This window comes from Morone saxatilis, unplaced genomic scaffold (assembly GCF_004916995.1).
Source record: "Morone saxatilis isolate NCDOM2014 unplaced genomic scaffold, NCSU_SB_2.0 Contig23, whole genome shotgun sequence".
Taxonomy (NCBI): Eukaryota; Metazoa; Chordata; class Actinopteri; family Moronidae; genus Morone; species Morone saxatilis.
In genome coordinates, this window is record NW_023339796.1 from 10,022,768 (window position 1) to 10,040,777 (window position 18,010).

Consider the following 18,010-nt stretch of genomic DNA (forward strand, 5'->3'; position numbering starts at 1 on the left):
AACACTTCCTGATAGTGGCTTAGATTAAATTATTTAAATAATATTCACTTTTTGTTATTTTATTCTAACATTCAGTGGGAATCATTTTGTGTCATTTCCATCACACCGCAAAAAGGGTGTTTTGTAAACAAAATTATTTACATATCTTGTGTTTTCAAAAATATTTAATGAAAATTTGCACACAGATGTGCCTAAATGTATAAATATATTTATATTCAGGGTTTTAAATATTTATTTTCATAAATAGGGGAGATTTTAATATCCTTTCCTCTGTGGTTTTTCAGATTATTAACCAAAGCAAATAAACATCAGTTGCTGCACTTGTGTTTTTATTCATTCATTTGTTTAAAGTATTGTCCCTTTCATATGTTAAACAAAGAAAATGCCCAATAAAGAACATATACGACAATTAAAAGTTTTAGTTTAATGAAACTCCACTATAGCTACCGATGTCCCCCCCTAACTACCTCCTCTCTGCAGCAAAATAGGATCATCCACACACTGCAGCCTCACATTAACCACACCCCTTCTCATGTTGCAGCAAAACACTCGACAGCGTTTTTTTCCCCTGTTATTTTCCCAGAATACACCTGGAGAAACCCAGTGACGAACGCATATACTGATGGGAAATTTGACACTGTTGTAAGAGTCGGATCTTTTGAACCTATTCAGTGGGATGCACGTCTTAGTTGTGTAATTTACTTTATTTACGCCAGTGGGTTTATTTATAGGCCACGTAAGCAACACAAACAATAACGATTAAATTATAAAATTGTGTAGGCATGCATAAAACATGGAACAAAAATCTGAATTTTGAAAGACTGATGAAAATGACGTGATTTAACACTGAAAGTTGTGAGTTTGTGTGAATAAATAACACACTATTTTCAATTAAATAAATATCAAAGACTAATGTTTAAAATGTAACCTTAATGAAGACAGTGAATGAAGCAGAAAGGTACAAGCTTAATCACTGGTCTTTTATTAATATATATATATCTGTCACCTTTATATATATATATTCATATTTCATATATTTATTCAATATATTCAAATGTAAAACATTTGTTTTAGACCAATGTAGTCTGGCAATACCTTTTCAAAGTTCTTAATTTGTATATTTGCCTACTAAGATTATTTAGTATTATTTATTTATTATATTAATTATTTATTTATATAAATTCAACTTAAAATTCACAGAATTTAACTTAGTAATAATAAAATATAAAAGTATTAAATTGACCTAGTTTGTAAACCGACTGTTATCCCAGGTTTCAGTTGAACGGATCGTTGACGAACCGCCCATCAGCAGATGACAACAACAAAACAGACAGAGCTACTGAGGGTGTTAGCGTTAGTTAGCCACCTGAGATAAACAACTGCTGGTCCGTACACCATTACACCATCTCAACTGGAGTGTGCCAAATTATAAATACATATTACATCAATGTGGTCAATCTGTGCCACTAGCCATGGTTGTCAGTTACCCTACTCTATTTTAGTGTAGCCGAGCTAAACGTTAGCTGAGTGGCTAAGACCAGGCTAGCTCTATGTATGCCAAGCTAAAACAGGGTAGCTAGCTAGCTCAGTCGCTAGCTCGTTAGCTAGCCAGCTCGCCTAAGTGAGGCGGAGACACAAGAACAGGGAGATGCGAGCAAAGTGAGGTAAGACCAACGAAACCATTTACCCGAGTCATTAAGTGCGGAATGTCACCCGTATATACGAATATAAGTGTAAGCTGACCATGTTGGGTTTTTAGGCCAAACTCATCACTTGTGTCAGATTCATCGACGTTGGATATGATAGCGTTAGCCTGACAGCTGCGTTAGCTCCGAGACAGTCAGCGGGTTGTTATTGACGAGCTCACGTTAGCCTGTTAGCAGCTGCTGGTCTCTGGCACTGTGCAACACCAACGGGAGGCCTCCAGCTTCATAGCAACGGTCGAGTGTCAGTGTTTTCAGCCCTTAAAACAAGCAGCCCGTAAACATTAAAGCTCGGGGATTGTTCAGTATCGGGAGGCCCGCAAACCTACAATTGGTCACCGCAATTAGGCAACCAACAATCGCATCTTCTGTGATAGCAACTTCACGCTAGCTGGTGAGGTGTTATGTATCTTAACGCCAGCAATAGTTATCAGTAAGTTGTTAGTTAGCGTTCACTCTGTTTTATCTTTAACCTGGTATGTCACCAGTGCAGCCTTCTGGCTCTGCTGATAAACAGTAATAAATGTGATGTACCTTATTTTTCTCAGGCAGTTAGGGAAAGTTTGTCTTACGTTAATTAACATATTAGTGTTAACTCCTTACATATTTAACGCTTGACAGTAGCCAGTAACCAACCACATGGTGACTCAGCTAACGTTACTAAGCTAATTATTCAGTAGACAAGAACTTGCAAGGGCCTTATATGTGTATGTAGAAGGTGTATATACATGTTGTCCTTTTGTCAAAGCCTATGGTATAACATCTACACCCTGGTAATAATACACACACACAATTCTGTTCTCTGTTGTAGTGAGATAACACTTTACATAAGTATTAATCAAGTGGTTTTACAGCTTTGTGGTTTGAGTAAATGGCAGCATGACCTCTCACCAGTACTCCTTTAACTCAATGAAACTTAATCAAATGTAAAATTGATTTATAAGCTGGCTTATGTTCATGTTTGTGTTGTTGTTGTTTTTTTTTTCACAGGGTGGCCTTGAATGACTAAATGAGCAAGATAGGCAAGCACGAAGAACTCTGGGAGATTCAACATGAAGTTGTATGTGTTCCAGGTCAACAATGGCAGCACTTTGACATTTGACACAGATCTTGCTGTCCAAACGTAAGACTTTTTTTTTTTTACCGATATTAGTCACAAATATTACATCTTATTTGGTAAATGTTGGCTATTGTGACTTAAATTAATTCTTACCCTTCTTAGTGTACTGGAGCTTAAACATGCCATCCAAGCCAAATACAAGATTGCAATTCAACATCAAGTCCTTGTTGTCAATGGAGGGGAATGTATGGCTGCAGAGAGGCGCGTCTGCAGCTATAGTGCTGGCACTGTAAGTTAATAACATTTTTAGTGTGCTTTTTGTTATTTTATCATAAAGGTGAACAGGTTGCACACGTGCTGATTACTGATGTCTTACTGTTGACCTTTAGGAAACCAACCCCATATTCCTGTTCAACAAAGAGATGATTTTGTGTGACCGGGATCCAACGATCCCTAAAACCACCTTCTCCATTGAGAGTGAGATTCAGGTTAAGGTAGAGGAGTCTCTACTGATGCCAGCTGTCTTTCACACTGTTGCCTCACGAACTCAACTTGCTCTGGTAGTTATCTTTTTTTTTTCCTCTTTAAATATAGTATAAAATCATTGTAACTAACAAATTTAAATATGCAATGCTCCTAACTCTTTTCCTGATGTTTTTTTTTTTTGCCTCTCCAGGAAATGTTTGAAGTTGCCAATAAACTTAGCTCTTTCTGTGAACGTTTGGTTCATGATGAACACCTTCAACACCAAGGCTGGGCTGCTATTATGGCGAATCTGGATGACTGCACTCTGTCTTATCAGAAGTTGCTCATGAAATTTGACACTGCATACACAAATTACCAACGTGATTTGGAGGAAATTAAGGTGAAACTTACAAAGTAAGTGTTGACACTAAGAGTGTGATGTTTATTCAGTTTTTAACTTGAAATACAAAGGACTGTATGCTTATTAGTAATTATTATATTATTAGTAAGTGCAATATTAACTCTGGTGGCATAGTAAATATGTATAAATGTATATATGTATAACTCAATTAAATAAGTGAAGTAATAAATGGAAGTAGTAACATAATTCTGCTAAAAGGAAATGAGCTTGATGAACTCACACACATTTTGTTATGATTTCAGGTTAGGAACATCAGTTTCTGTAATGGCCAGGATACCTCTGCTGGAATGTTTGACAAGACACAGTTACAGAGAGAGCATGGAGAAGTCCAGCTCGACACCAGGAAAGGATTCAGATGAGACGGAAGAAGAAAAATCCACTGACTCTGTGCTCTGCGCCGCAGATGCAAAGAGGCCCTCCAAGTTATCAGCATCCTTCTCTGCGTCGGGGACGGCCACATGTGAGCCAACTGGAGACCAGGAAACAAATGAAATGACTGACAGTGATGGACTGAGAGCTGCGCTTTTGGAAGAGGAGAGAGAGTTCGTCAACACGGCATGCTTCAATGTCACACTGTTAGACTGGATCAACGTGCAAGACAGACCGAATGATGTGGAATCAGTTGTGAGGAAATGTTTTGATTCTATCAATAGGGTGAGTCACAGATGTATGAATAGACATGTCAAAATAGTGTTGTAAATATGTAGTATGGTGGGGAAAAAAATCCTTAACATATTCACTGAAATATTTCTTTCAGCTTGACCCACGGATCATTCAGCCCTTCCTGACAGATTGTCGTGACACAATATCCAAGCTAGATAATCAAAACATGAAAGCCATCAAGGGGCTTGAGGACAGGTTGTATGCTCTAGACCAAATGATTGCAAGCTGTAAGAAGTTGGTGAATGAACAGAAAGAGCTTGCTCAGGTATGTAAAGTAAGAGATAAACTGTTACTTTTTAACTTTTTTTTTTTTTTAGGATTTGTGCTCACATCTTGTCTCTTGCAGGGATTTTTGGCCAATCAGAAGCGGGCTGAGAACCTGAAGGATACATCTGTTCTGCCTGATTTGTGTCTGAGTCACACCAATCAGCTGATGATCATGCTGAACAACCACAGGAAGCTGCTAGACATCAAAAAGAAGTGCACCACTGCCAAACAAGAACTTGCAAACAACCTTCAAGTCCGACTCAAGTAAAACTAAAAAACCACTTCCCATTTATTGTTTCATAACTTTTTGTACATAAGCGTTTTGTCTTTCTTGTGTTGAATTGAAGCAAAGAGAGTCATGTTGGCAACTTTAATGCTCCTAATGATTTTGCATTAGATGGTGCTGCTACGTGATGCTTCATGCAGACCAGGATGGCGAGAAGCTTCAGGCTCTACTCAGACTTCTGACAGAGCTAATGGAGAGAGTGAGGGTGGTGGAGGCCCTCAGTACTGTGCCCCAGATGTACTGCTTGGCGGTGGTGGAAGTTGTCAGGAGAAAAATGTTTATGCGCCACTACAGAGAGGTCAGTGCTAAATCCCATTATTGGACACTAATTGAGCATTCAGACACAGTGATACAAAGAAGTGAGTTCTTTTGCGTCGTGTGTTTAGCGCTGAGCACATAATTTATTCAGCTCTAATTGGGCAGTTGTTCTCTGACTTTGCCACTACGATGATGCGAGAACAGCCGTATTGTGTTTGCTGGTGACAATTAAGTTTTTCCCCCTTTTTTTTATTGTTTGTTTTAATGTTTTAGAGGGAATACTTGCTTTTCATTGGCATTGCGGCCCTGTGTTTTTGCTGGAAATGCAACTGGTCTTGACGCCCCTTCATGTGGGGCATCCTATTTAAGAGGACTAGGAGTTGTACCACTGTGTGGTTTGGGAGTTGTGCTGTTGGTTGAAACTTTATCACCACTCTCCTGCATATATATTACGCTTCAACTGATAATGACTGTTGTTTTATCTCTTTGGTTTGTTGTCTAAATGCACAGTAAAAGTGGGAAATTGTTGGAAGCTAATAATGGAATTGATTTAGCTCCTTTTACTGGACAGGGTCATTGTTGTTGTAAAATCTATGCTGTTAATCTTTTCAGTGGGCTTATGCACTCGTGAAGGATGGGAAGCTACTGTACGAGGCGGAGAAGTACAAAAGGGAATCCTTTGGGAAACTCTTTAGTAAGTGTCTTTTGAAAACTTTTGAAATAACAAATTCCAACCAAGATTAGACTTTTGATCTATTTGCTTATTTCCTTTCAGGGAAGTCTTTCCTCAGAAATCGTTTGTTTAGAGGACTTGATTCATGGCCTCCGACATCATTTTGTGTAAGTTAGTTTCAGACCATTTTGTTGGTATTATCATGTATATTATTTCCACTGTGTTTTAAGGTGTCTCTTCTTTTGCTCTGTTTATTGTTGTTATAGACGCGAAAGCCCAGAAGGTTTGATGATGAACTTCCAGACATCTCTGTTGAGGACCTCCAGTACTTGAAATCTTGTTGTCCTTTAGAGGTGCAGCCTTTCCTTATGTAAGTCATTGTTCTTAGTTATTATCTTGTAATTCATTCAACACTGCCAGAAGTGTCCTAAGACAATAAAACATGGACAATAAACATTTGGCTTTTGTCCAGTTTTAAATCAAATACATTTGGTGAATTCGAGTCCGGTTTTGCCAATTGATGTTTTTTCTGTAAAATATGCTTTAACATAAAAAGTCCAGTGTGTAACATTTAGTACCTACGCACGTCACCATCAAATACAGTGTTCAGTTAGATGCAACTTAAGATTTTTACTGTGTTATCAGATGTCTCCCAAGTGATAATAGAAATAGAGCATGAGAAAACGATAATGCTAATCAAGGGTGTAAGGTTTAGCACTGGACCGTTATCCAGCTAAAATCTTTTATTAGACACTGTAATTTCTGCCTTTCTTCACGCTGAGTCTGTAAAAACTAGTAGATGACCAGTCAAGCCAGAGTAGATGATCAGTGACATTTAGTGAGATCATCATCTGTGAAGTCATTCTGGGTATGTTTGGTGGGAATGGCTGGGGTGTAAAGCTGTGCAGGTAACTACATAGGATGTACAGGCAGTTTTTTAAGTTGATATTAAAGTTTTAAATTAAGTCACGTATTTATAAAATTGTATCGATTGTTTTTGGAGCCTGATCCTGTGGCGTGGAAATTGGTGGAAACCCAGTCATTGTAGCACAAACTTGCAGATCTCTGCCCAAGACTGTTAGTACTACAAGAAATCTCGTAAAGCACAATTTTTAACATCCTGTGCTAAAGTTCATTCCTGTCACTTTTTTCTGCAGGGTCCCCACAATGTGTGACTTTGAGCCCCTAAATCGCCATGTAGAGACACTTCACCAGCTGGTCCAAGCTGCACAGAGTGTGGATGAGATGTCTCAAACTATTACTGACCTGCTAAATGAACAAAGGGTAATAACTGCTTCATTAACAACCTTTATTTGTGTTAGTAAGGAGAAATTTAGAACCAAAAAGGATTCTGATACATAGTGCATAGTATGAAATCCAAAATGTTTTTATACACAGCATGATTTTGTTTTTGCTTTGCTCATTTATTTGTGTATTAAGTATTTCCCTTCTCTCCCTCTTCCTTCATCTGTTTTGCCTTTGCAGGCGTCATATAGTCGGAGTGCTCACAGATCAACTGTGTTCACCCCACAGTCTGAAAGCATACCTGGGACCACAACACCGATGTCCTCCAAGACCCCTTCCTCTCTTAGCTTTCAGGGACCCAGCTGTCAGCCCCTACATGTTCCCGTCCCAGCTCCTCTAGAGGACTTATCCCCAGACAGCATAGATGCACAAACATTTGATTTCGAAACCATCGGCCATCCGAACATGGACGCAGTCCTGCAGCAGGGCTCCCTTGACTTAGATTCTCTAGCAGAGAGCCCTGAATCTGACTTCATGTCTGCTGTTAACGAATTTGTGATTGAAGAGAACTTGACCTCTCCGAACCCCATCAGTGACCCTACAAGCCCTGAAATGATGGTGGAGTCGCTGTACTCTTCAGTCATCAATGCTATTGACAACAAGCGTATGCAGGATACCACAACACTAGAGAGGGAGAACTCAAGGATCACTTTCCTCAAACAAGTTATTGACAAGTATCGATCAGCTGCAGAGGAGTCCCACTCCAACCTAAGAAGTGTAAAGGATGACCTTTATCACTTAAGAGGCATGGTATTAAAAGAACAACATGACTTTGGCTTTGTCTTGAGGAGTATGACCACAGAGGTGCGCAACATTGTGGACAAAATCTGCCAGACCCACGAACTGCAACTAAAGGAGCAGCATCAAAGTGAGCTTCTCTCTCTCCGGCAAGAGCTTGAGAAGCAGGTTCAGACACTAACGGAAGAAAACCAAGTAAACCAGAGTATTGTCAGAGATGTTCAGCGTGCAATGCTGGAGCTGGAGGGGCTTATGGAGCGCAAAGAGAAAGAACTGACTCAGCTCGAGAATGAGAAAGAGCGATGGGTTGAAACAGAGAGTAACCAGATGGAGAGGATCAAAAACCTGGAACAGGTGATCAGTGAGAAAGCTGAAGAGATCAAGACTCTCTCCGCTTCAAGAGACTCTCTGAGCAGCCAGCTTCAGAATCTGCACTTTGAGATTGAACGTAGCCAGCAGAAGATCCGGCAGGAGTTGGAAGCTGTTGAGCAGTCCCACTTAAAGGAGCTGGAGGACCGAATGAAGCAGGAACACAAGACAGAACTTGAGACGCTTACCAAGGATAACCAGGAGGCTCTGGAACATCTGGCTGCTGAGAATAGTGCAAAGTTAAGTGAAGCAGCTGATCACCATGCCACTGCGCTCAGAGAGAAGGACAACCAAATAAAGGACTTGGACGCTCGTAATACTGAGCTTGCAGAACTCCGCTGCAAACTAGAGGTGGAGCTAGCCCTCAAAGAATCCGAGACAGAAGAGGTGAAGCTGTTATTTGAGGAGGCCAAGATGCAGCAGGCCGAGGCTGTGAAGACCCAGGTAGAGGCTGAGACCAGAGTCTTAAGCGAAGAGCTGGCAAGTATCAAAAAACAGCTTCAGGTAAAAAATGAGGAGTATGAAGTGGACCTAGCAGAGCTGAGGACTCTCATGCGGATTGAGAAGGACCACTGCATCTCAGAGCTGGTGGACAGACACGAGGAGGAGACTATTTTGTTGCGCAACGAGCTCTCCTCCCTGCAGCAGCAACTCCAGGATGCCGAGAGGAAGCACGCTGAGCAGCAACAGACACTTAAGCAGGAAGTAGACCAGCGAGTGGCTGCTTTAAGTGAAGAAAAAGAGAGGCAGTTGAGAAGTTTCCAAGAACTGGAGCAAGAGTTGAGGACTGTTATCAGCGGTTTGCAGGCAGAAAATGACTTGCTCTCCAAAAAACTAGAGCAGGATAGACAAGCAATCGAGAAAGATGTAGAGAAAGAAGAGGCCTCTAAGGTTGCATCACCAGATGCCTTTAAAGAGTTAGAGCAGCAGAAGGAGGAGATGGAGAAGAGACTGTTAGACAAAATTAGACAACTTGAGAGTGAGCTTCATGAGAGACAATCCTCAAAAAGGTAAATGTTTGAGCACAAGAGCAGACACACCACGTATGGAAATGTAGCTTTGGTTTTTCTGTTTTTAAAGTTACAAAGTCTGACTCTAGTTTAACAGTTTGGTTAATTTATTCTATTTACATGTTGCACTGAAAAAAATAAATCTGGGGTCTATCGTACTGTTAATTGCAAATGAACTTTTAACTATTCTTTGTGTTTGTGTGCTTTTATGTCCAGACTATGTAATTCCTTTGTCAGTTAAAGTGTTTTGTGTGCCTTTCAGCGATGAAGGGTTGCCGCTGCAAGCTGAGGGGTGTGCAGACGCCGGAGCACCTCTGTCTCTAGACTCTGCACTACAAGAGCGTCTGCAGCAGGAGAGGGCGTCCCTGCAGTCCCAGATGGAGCTTCTGGAAAAGAAGAAGAATGAGGAGATACAGAACCTCAAGACATCACTAATCGCAGAGCAGCAGGTTTGTATTTGGGCCTTTTAAATAGGTGGGAAAAGCTGAAAAAAAGTGTAGCGGTAGCCTTTATCTAATTTCCTTGCAAGACAGTTTACAATAGACCGTTGCCATAATTGATGATATATTGCATCAGATACAGTGATTGGCTTTGTTCACAATTTGAGGTGTACCCTAAAATGCATCAAGATCCACTTAGGAAGGTAGATTAAATATTGAAAAGACCTTTCAGTATAATGTAATATAATTAAATAGCACCATAAACTACAGCCTCCAAAATGACTAGAAGATCCCATCTACACCTCCCTAACCTTGAGAGTTGGGTGTATTACAGGGCTGTTGTGTTAGACTGCATTAGTTGTAACTAAATAACTGGAAACTGAGTGCATGTAGTGTAGTGTGAATGCTTTCCTAACTACATGTAAGCACTGCCCAGTCAACTTGAATAGAGTGACGAATTACGTGGTAGTAATTGAGTACTAACTTTGTGAAACCTTCACTTTTTAATAGTTATTTACACTGTCACTCTAAACTGGTTGCATTTTAATTTCAGTTCAAGTCTTTAATTCATTTGTCCGGCACATCCATTTTTTTCTGTGCTGGCACTTCTCTTGGGCTGTTTGATTGCATCACACCAAAAGATACCCCAGGGGTAGCAGAAAGATTTGTTTGCTGTTCAGATTGCTCACTTGCTACTATTCAGCCAAGCATTTTTCTCACATATGTCTGTTATGAAGATATTGCACCTCTCTCTGTTGCACCACCCTTTTTTGGTGCTAATAAGTTGTTTTGCACAAATGACATAATTAAGCTGTACTTACTATTTCAAATAACAGTTGTACCCACATAATTACATTTCAGTTTTGTTTTTTGTTACTGTGTATGATAAATGGTGAAAAGTTTAATATAATATAATAAAATATAGAACAAAACGGTAACTCCCTTTGGCTGCCAGCTAATCTGCACCGTTAGAGCTTCCTTTCGACTCATTTGTGCTTTCGTATAAATTCTCTCTTGTAACCAAAATGGTTTTGGTTCTCTAGACTAATTTCAACACTGTTCTAACCCGCGAGAAGCTGAAGAAGGAGCAGATTATCAATGACCTTACAGAGAAGTTACGGAAAGTTACCCAACAGCAGGAGAAGGACAAAGGTGAGCGTTTTACACACTACGAGCTTCGAAAGGAAATATATTTATTTATGTGTAGCAATTGGTGCAAATTGTGTATTTAAACATACTCCTCATGTTGGAAAAACATGCAGTTATTGTTAAATAAAAAGTGAATAAAAAATCTTTTTAAAATTATACCTAATAAATGGTCACAATAAATGATGCTTTTCTCTTCTACTTGCTGCCATATTATAGGAATAGCCATTTTTAAAGTTGTATGTAAAGATTTGTTTTTGCCTGCCAGTATTGCTTATTTATCTTATTGCAGGTCTGATAGAGACACTCTCCGAGGACCGAGCCAGTGTCATGCAGGAGAAAAAACACTTGGAAGAAGAGCTTAACCGCCTGCGCAGTGCTGCATTGGTCTCCTCTGCCTTCTTCACTCCTAACCCCTCAGCTCAGGAGCCCACAGAAGCTGGAGCAGGAGCTGCAGCAGCTAGAGCTCTGCCTGTTGCTGGAGCTTGTTACTCTGAGTCCACGGCTGAAACTGACAGACTGGCCTCTGTGGCGGCCATTCGAGATGACGAGCAAGTTGATTCAGCAGTGGAAGCCAGCATGGTGACAGTCCAGTAAGCATATTTCTTCAATAAACATGGTTCTGTTTATGGTTGCAGTGACTGTGATCTCACCTGATATAGTTTATAGTATAGTGTTTACATGCAAGGCGATACATTTACATGCATTTTCTTAACCAGACTAAGGCCTGGGTTCTTGTCAGTGTATTTGTTCCTACTCCACACCTTACTTTTGAACCAAGATTTAGGGTACTAAATGATATATAGGAAACTTATTTAATAATAAGTTTTACTGGAGTCAGAAGGGATTTCTTCTTTAGGTCAGAGCATTCGCTGAAAAGAAAAAAACAAGCACAAAACTTTTCCTTACTGGGTGTATGTGTCTGAATTTTACAAATAACCTACTGGTCAACTCTGGAGTTGTAATTTAGGTTGGACTTGGGATTTGATACTGGTTTGATCTCTTCTAATTTCTATATGCTGCTCTTACTGCAATACTTCATCATGTCCTTTTGTTTATCATACACATCCACACCCCTTTAGAAATCTGTTACACACTGTATACATAGTCAAGAAATCAGGTTTCTTCAGTAGCAATGAAGCTCTGGTGAAACAGGTTTTCTTTTTCTCTTAACCTGATAGAGGAAAACTGTGTTTCTTGTTTACATGACATTAAAGATACCAGGTTACTGCAGAGAGATGACAATAACCACGTGACTGTATTGAGGTTGAACACATGTCTTGTACAAAGGTGGATTTCGCTGAATTACATCGGTCCTCATCTTCAGTGCAGTGTAGTTTTGTCGTTATATTATGCTGCCATTCTCTAATGTGTCATTTGCCAACAGCAAAAACGAATTTAAAAAGATCACTACGGACATTCTTTGTTCATTCAGAAGTTAAAAATATATTTTATCCATCTTAACACTATTGAAAGATCATACAGCTATTACTTTTATTTCCTAATTGGGATATGAGCTTATTGGTGTACTTCATGTGTACACATGGTCTGTTTTTTTCCGTTATCACTGACAACATTATGTTAATTAATATACTTTGGCACATTTGCTATATATAGTATACCCATAGCAAACTTGCAGCAGACCTGAAACTGGCTACATTTATAGAGCAAGAGCCTTTTGTTCGGATGATATGGGATATGTTACCAGTCACTGACAGAGGGAGGTCTTTGCGTTCTTGAAGAAGGATTTCATAAGACCATTGTGTAAAATATCCAAAAATGGATGGACAGAGAGGAGACAAAGGAAGGAAGGCAGGCTAGGATCAGACAGTGTAAGTTTTGAATTTATTACTATTTTAGGTTAAGAACATTTAGTAGTGACAAGACTAAAGATGAGAAGCATGAGATGAGAATTTTAATCAATTTATTTTCTACATAATAGATACAGTTTTAAATTTTTTTGACAACATTTATTAATTGATATTTTCTTTCTTGTAGTGATAACATCCTGATGTCGGAGGAGAAACAGCGGATACTCTTACTTGAGAGGGTAAATAGACACGCTACCTGTCACATTGCATTTAAGAGGACAAGACACTATGTTTCTATGTCTCTTATCTGTTTAATCTATCTAATATATGTTTCAGACATTACACATGAAGGAAGAAGAAAACAAGCGCCTCAGTCAAAGACTGGTCAGTTATTTATCATCTCTGTGGGCTATGTAAACCCTGCTCCACTAGGTGGCAGTAGCATCAAAGAGTAAAATCCTGACCCAGGAGGCCAAAGAGCTCAGTGAAGAAAAATTAATTTTTTAGCAAGAGTGTCATTAGAATGTGTAGAGGGATGAATATTAGTGAGTTTGCATGCTCTAAACAAAAACATTTATTCTAAGTGTTAAAAGTATACGTTTGTGGTTGAAAACATATTTTAACCAGACTTAACGATTGATGATAAGGATAAAATTTAAATTAGAGTATGATGCTGTAAATAGGGTAAAAGAGCTAATACTAATTACTTAGCCTATTTCATGCAAATGTCCATTAAAGCAAATATTTGAAGTCATTGGTAGCCAATATAACCAATATTGTTAAACCTTCAGTGTAATGTGTGTAACGTTGCCCTAATCCTTTTCTTTGTAGATGTCTCAAAGCATGTCGTCTGTGTCGTCACGGCATTCAGACAAAATCGCCATCAGAGAGTAAGTGAATAAAAAAAATAATAACACATGGCCTCAACATGCACTTTCTGATGTGATTTCTTTTTTTCAGCTTTTTTTGTTTTTAGCTAAAACTCTGACCACAATTACATGCAGTGCAATTATACACATTATTGTGTAATTACCATTAATGTGTTGTCTTTTTTGTTAGCAGTTTGCTGAACTCGGTGTCATCATCTTTTTGTCCATCTTTTTGTACTTCAGTTTCCAGGTAGGCGATTTGGTTCTAATCATCCTGGATGAAAGACATGACAACTACGTGCTGTTCACAGTTGGTCCCACCCTCTACTTCCTCCACTCAGAGTCTCTCACTGCACTGGACCTAAAACCAGGTCAGCTTCACCCAGACCTTTCCTGACCACGATGAGAACTGTAGTGTTGACATTTGTTTTGTTTTTTTATTTACTAATAAAATTAATAAGTATGTTTATTAGACATAGATGAATGGATTAATAACAATGACCCTACATATTGTATGTACATATGTTCTCAAAAAAATGAGGTTTATACGTAACGTTTGCTATATTTTGCTTTATAAGCTTTATGTTACACACACATAAGCATTTATTTGTGGTTTACTACTTTATTAGTATTTGTTTAACAAGTAGATTTGCTTTGTTGTTTAGCATCAGGGACCTCAAGACGGCCGTGGGTTCTTGGAAAGGTAATGGAGAAGGAATATTGCCAGGCAAAAAAGGTAATAAATTCACCAAAAGTGATTTTCAACTTGTGTTTTTAATGAATATATAACAACCAATATAGTTACATAAATGAAGTGTGGTCCTGGAATTATTACATTTTAAGAGATAATTTGCACAGTGGGTGTAGATTAATTTTTTGGATGTGTTGACTTGATCCATGTCAGTAATGCTGTTGTGTTCATGTAGGCACAGTTTGGACCTTGTTTCTGTCTTACTTACTTAAAGGTTTCTTTTTCTTGTCTTTTTTTCCTTCATTAGGCCCAGAACAGGTTCAAAGTTCCTTTAGGAACCAAGTTCTACAGAGTGAAAGCTGTTCCATGGAACAGAAAAGTATAATAGCCAAGTAATGAGCTAAAATGTATATTTATATTGCTTAATTTTTGAACAGAAACTTCACATCATAATTCATAACTTGAAATCGAAAGACCTTAAAAATGGAAAGAATTAAGATCGCCATCACGCTACTTTGAGTTTCAGTTCAAAATCCCACCTGCTACCACATTTTTTGTTTTCTTTTAAACCCAGATTTGTTATTGTGGACCAAATGCTAATAACTTTATTAGGGCATTGCCCTATACACTGTGGCATAATGCCATTTGACCTGTGTGTAAAATTGAACAAAATTTGGATGTTAAATATTAGTTTTCATTATCAGCATTTGTCCTTTTGTGGAAAATACTGTGTCATTATCAACATAATTAAATAAAAATATACATTTATTATAAATGTTTATGGAGGAATGTTCATGGCATGCATATTGATATATTTTCTTTGATTTACTTATCCAGATAAATGTTGTAGTTGGAAATGTAGTTAATGCCGTTTGTTACTCACAAAGCAGTGTGGCCCTCTGTCAATACTGAAATGTACATTATGGCTGACTGATGGAAACAGTCGTCTTTGCAATCCTTGAAATGCACTTTCAAAAACAATGCTTTTGTTGATTTGAAAAGGGAAGTTAATTGAGCTGTCAGAACTAAGTAAATATATCAGCACAAACTTCTCACTATCATAGAATATTGATATGTAGAAAGGAATACTTTGTGACTGTGTTTCATTATCAGAAGACATTGTACATTATCCATCAAATCACACATGTAACAATAAATGACTGTATTGTAAAAGATAGAGTTTTGAAACAATAAAGGATTGAACCCAAACATATTCTGCTGTTTTTATGATGGCCAATTATCGTTCCGGTTTTGGGAATTATATGTGATGCTAAGAGAAATATATGATGCTATTGCACTCACCGGTATAATGTTCATTTGGGGGTTGAAAGTTTTCCGGGACTGTGGATAAAAACTAATTTACAATACCAGTAGACAATTACTTATTTTACTTTATTTTAGTTTTCTTTATTAACTAACAAGTGACTGATTTATTATAGCTTGTTATAAATAAATTTTAAAAAACTGTCCTTTTAGGACATATGTAGCAAAGAGATTTCTAATGACGCTCATAATCTTCTTGTGGATTCAGGAGTCAATGTGGAATAGCACAGTATAGTATATTCATTTCATTTAGCATTTTTGCTTTTGGGGAAACATTCATGTTGGCACGCTGCTGCAGGAAACAGACTTCAAAAAGGCTTCAAATCGGGGCCCAAGAACGATGCGGCCCTCATGGAGAAGGAAGCCCACCAACATCACTTTCCCAGTTCACAGCGGGGAGCATAGCAGCTCTCCGCCGAGCACTCTCTACCATGTGGGTCTAGGGGTGTTTTAACAATGTTTAGCTCTATTTTCTCCATTTAGCATAAGCCTGTTGTCACATTTGGATGGCTCCTTCATAAATTGATGGTGTGATTCCTACAATTTCGGGACAGGCCTGAATGACAAAATATGCAACACAACATTCGATACCGAGGTGGCTGGCAAGCACCAACCATGTGCACTGGACAGGCTCTTAGTGTAAATGTTTACAACCCCCCACTGAGCTCAGTGCTGCTGGGAGTCACTCTCATCAGGCTGAATGGGATTTAACATTGCCATGTGTAGTCTCTAGCTAGTTCCACCATTAAAACTGCCTTTGACTTGCTGTCAAAACGTCTTTCTATAACACTACTTATCTTCAGTACTGTATCATAAAACTAGCTTTTGTTAAGCAGTATGTATAGTTACTTACAATGTGGTGTGCATCTCTGTTTTTGTTCTATAATATTTATTTAAACAGGAATTTTAAGATTGAATTCAACAGGGAAAATACACTATATGTTATAAAGCTCTGTTAGGAGTGTTTTATAACAAATAACAATGAAGTCATTTTATGTAGCTAGAAATTACAAAGTGCTTTACAAGGAAATAAGGGGAAAAAAATAAACATACAAACTGAAAATAAATACAAATTCCAGATGGTTATGAGCACAAACATACATGTTTTGTATTACATATGTATACCAACCTACATATCCACATAGACATAACATGGAAACATGAAGACGATAAAAATATGTTTCCACAGGCAATTTAAATGAGGTTACTGATTTTGAGGCGCCCTAACAGCACAATTGTACCATAGATGCCTGTTGTAATGGACAAGACAATAACAAAAAGTGACTGTAAGACTTAACGTTTCTTTTGGACAAATGTTTTTTACTTGATACTAAATTGAAAATGTTGTGACTTTACTAACAATATATCTTTATTCACAAGATAATTCAAATTAATCTCTGTTATCACTATCATGCAAAAAGTTCAAAGGTAGCGTTAACTTTTTTTTCATGTACAAAAGCATAAATTCATCACAGATGTACTCCAAATAATTGTATAAGGACAGGTATATTAATGCGGCTTTCAAATGCCATCAGCTGAAATTCAAAGACACATTATAATGGCTTTTCTCTGCATGTCAACATATGCTGGAGGCAGTAAATTAAGGTTTAGATGAGTAAATGTGAAATATCAAAATGATGTCAGAGACAACTCACAGGGAATGTCATACAGCCTCAGATCTCGCCCTTTGTTACTGATATCCTCTCTATTTGAAGATAATACACAAGTTGTATTTGATTTTCCAATATTTCTGACACTATACTAGATAGACGGAGCTGCAAATAAACAAGCATTATTTGAAGAGTAAATATATGCATGAACTTCAAATGATGGATAAATGAAAATAAATAGGAAAGCCTTAACATAACATTTATATTTTCGAAATCTAAATGGAACGAGTGTGCTGAAGAAGAGCCAAGAGGCATTAAGGCTGAAACTGCAAACCAAGGAGTAAATCGACTTAATGCCATCACATTTCCACCCTATTCATGCCTAAGAAAAGGGTTAGGGAAAGAGATTAGGTTATATATCTGCTGTCAGGGACTGAAGAGACCAAGAAGAGAACTTCACCTAAACAGAATGATGATCAAACAGACATGCTTTAACAGACATGCTTCATAATCTCATCCTTTTTTGTCCCCTCTCTGCCTTGACTACAGGTTCAGTAGAGAATCATAGACAGGGGCAGATTAAATGTGTGATGAAATGTCTGAGAAATATGTGAGAATGCGCAATATAAGGATGGTTGATTTTCTACCCACATGACAAACATAATCACTATTAGTAACACATATCCACATAAATATGATAATTCAAAATTTAAACACATTTATTGGGTTCATATTGGAAATCATCACCATCTGATGGCATAGTTTTATGGATAATTACCGCCATAGAGATAATGCAGCATATGAAAGGAAAGCTTTGAGGCTTCTCCACTCACTGGGAGGAGAGTGCGTAGGTTTAGTTGTGCATCTGAGCTGTACCCAAAAGGCAAATATGTGGAAAGTTT

The 18,010-nt window shown here is 38.2% G+C and overlaps 1 protein-coding gene across 2 annotated transcripts; it reads left to right on the forward strand.

Annotated features, from left to right (window-relative positions):
* Positions 1-1,303: 1,303 nt before the first annotated feature.
* Positions 1,304-15,384, forward strand: rb1cc1 (RB1-inducible coiled-coil 1). 2 transcript variants are annotated; one of them, XM_035670214.1, is made up of 23 exons: positions 1,304-1,664; positions 2,694-2,826; positions 2,926-3,052; positions 3,153-3,323; positions 3,440-3,642; positions 3,892-4,303; positions 4,407-4,577; positions 4,659-4,843; positions 4,977-5,163; positions 5,736-5,817; positions 5,899-5,963; positions 6,063-6,166; positions 6,954-7,080; positions 7,282-9,218; positions 9,481-9,667; positions 10,702-10,810; positions 11,097-11,397; positions 12,803-12,854; positions 12,952-12,999; positions 13,447-13,505; positions 13,728-13,855; positions 14,150-14,220; positions 14,483-15,384. In XM_035670214.1, the coding sequence occupies exons 2-23, from the start codon at positions 2,756-2,758 to the stop codon at positions 14,558-14,560; spliced, it is 4,875 nt and encodes a 1,624-aa protein (XP_035526107.1). In that variant the 5' UTR covers positions 1,304-1,664; positions 2,694-2,755; the 3' UTR covers positions 14,561-15,384. The 2 variants fall into 2 exon arrangements, with proteins under 2 accessions (XP_035526107.1, XP_035526108.1); XM_035670215.1 differs by lacking the exon at positions 12,952-12,999.
* Positions 15,385-18,010: the final 2,626 nt, after the last annotated feature.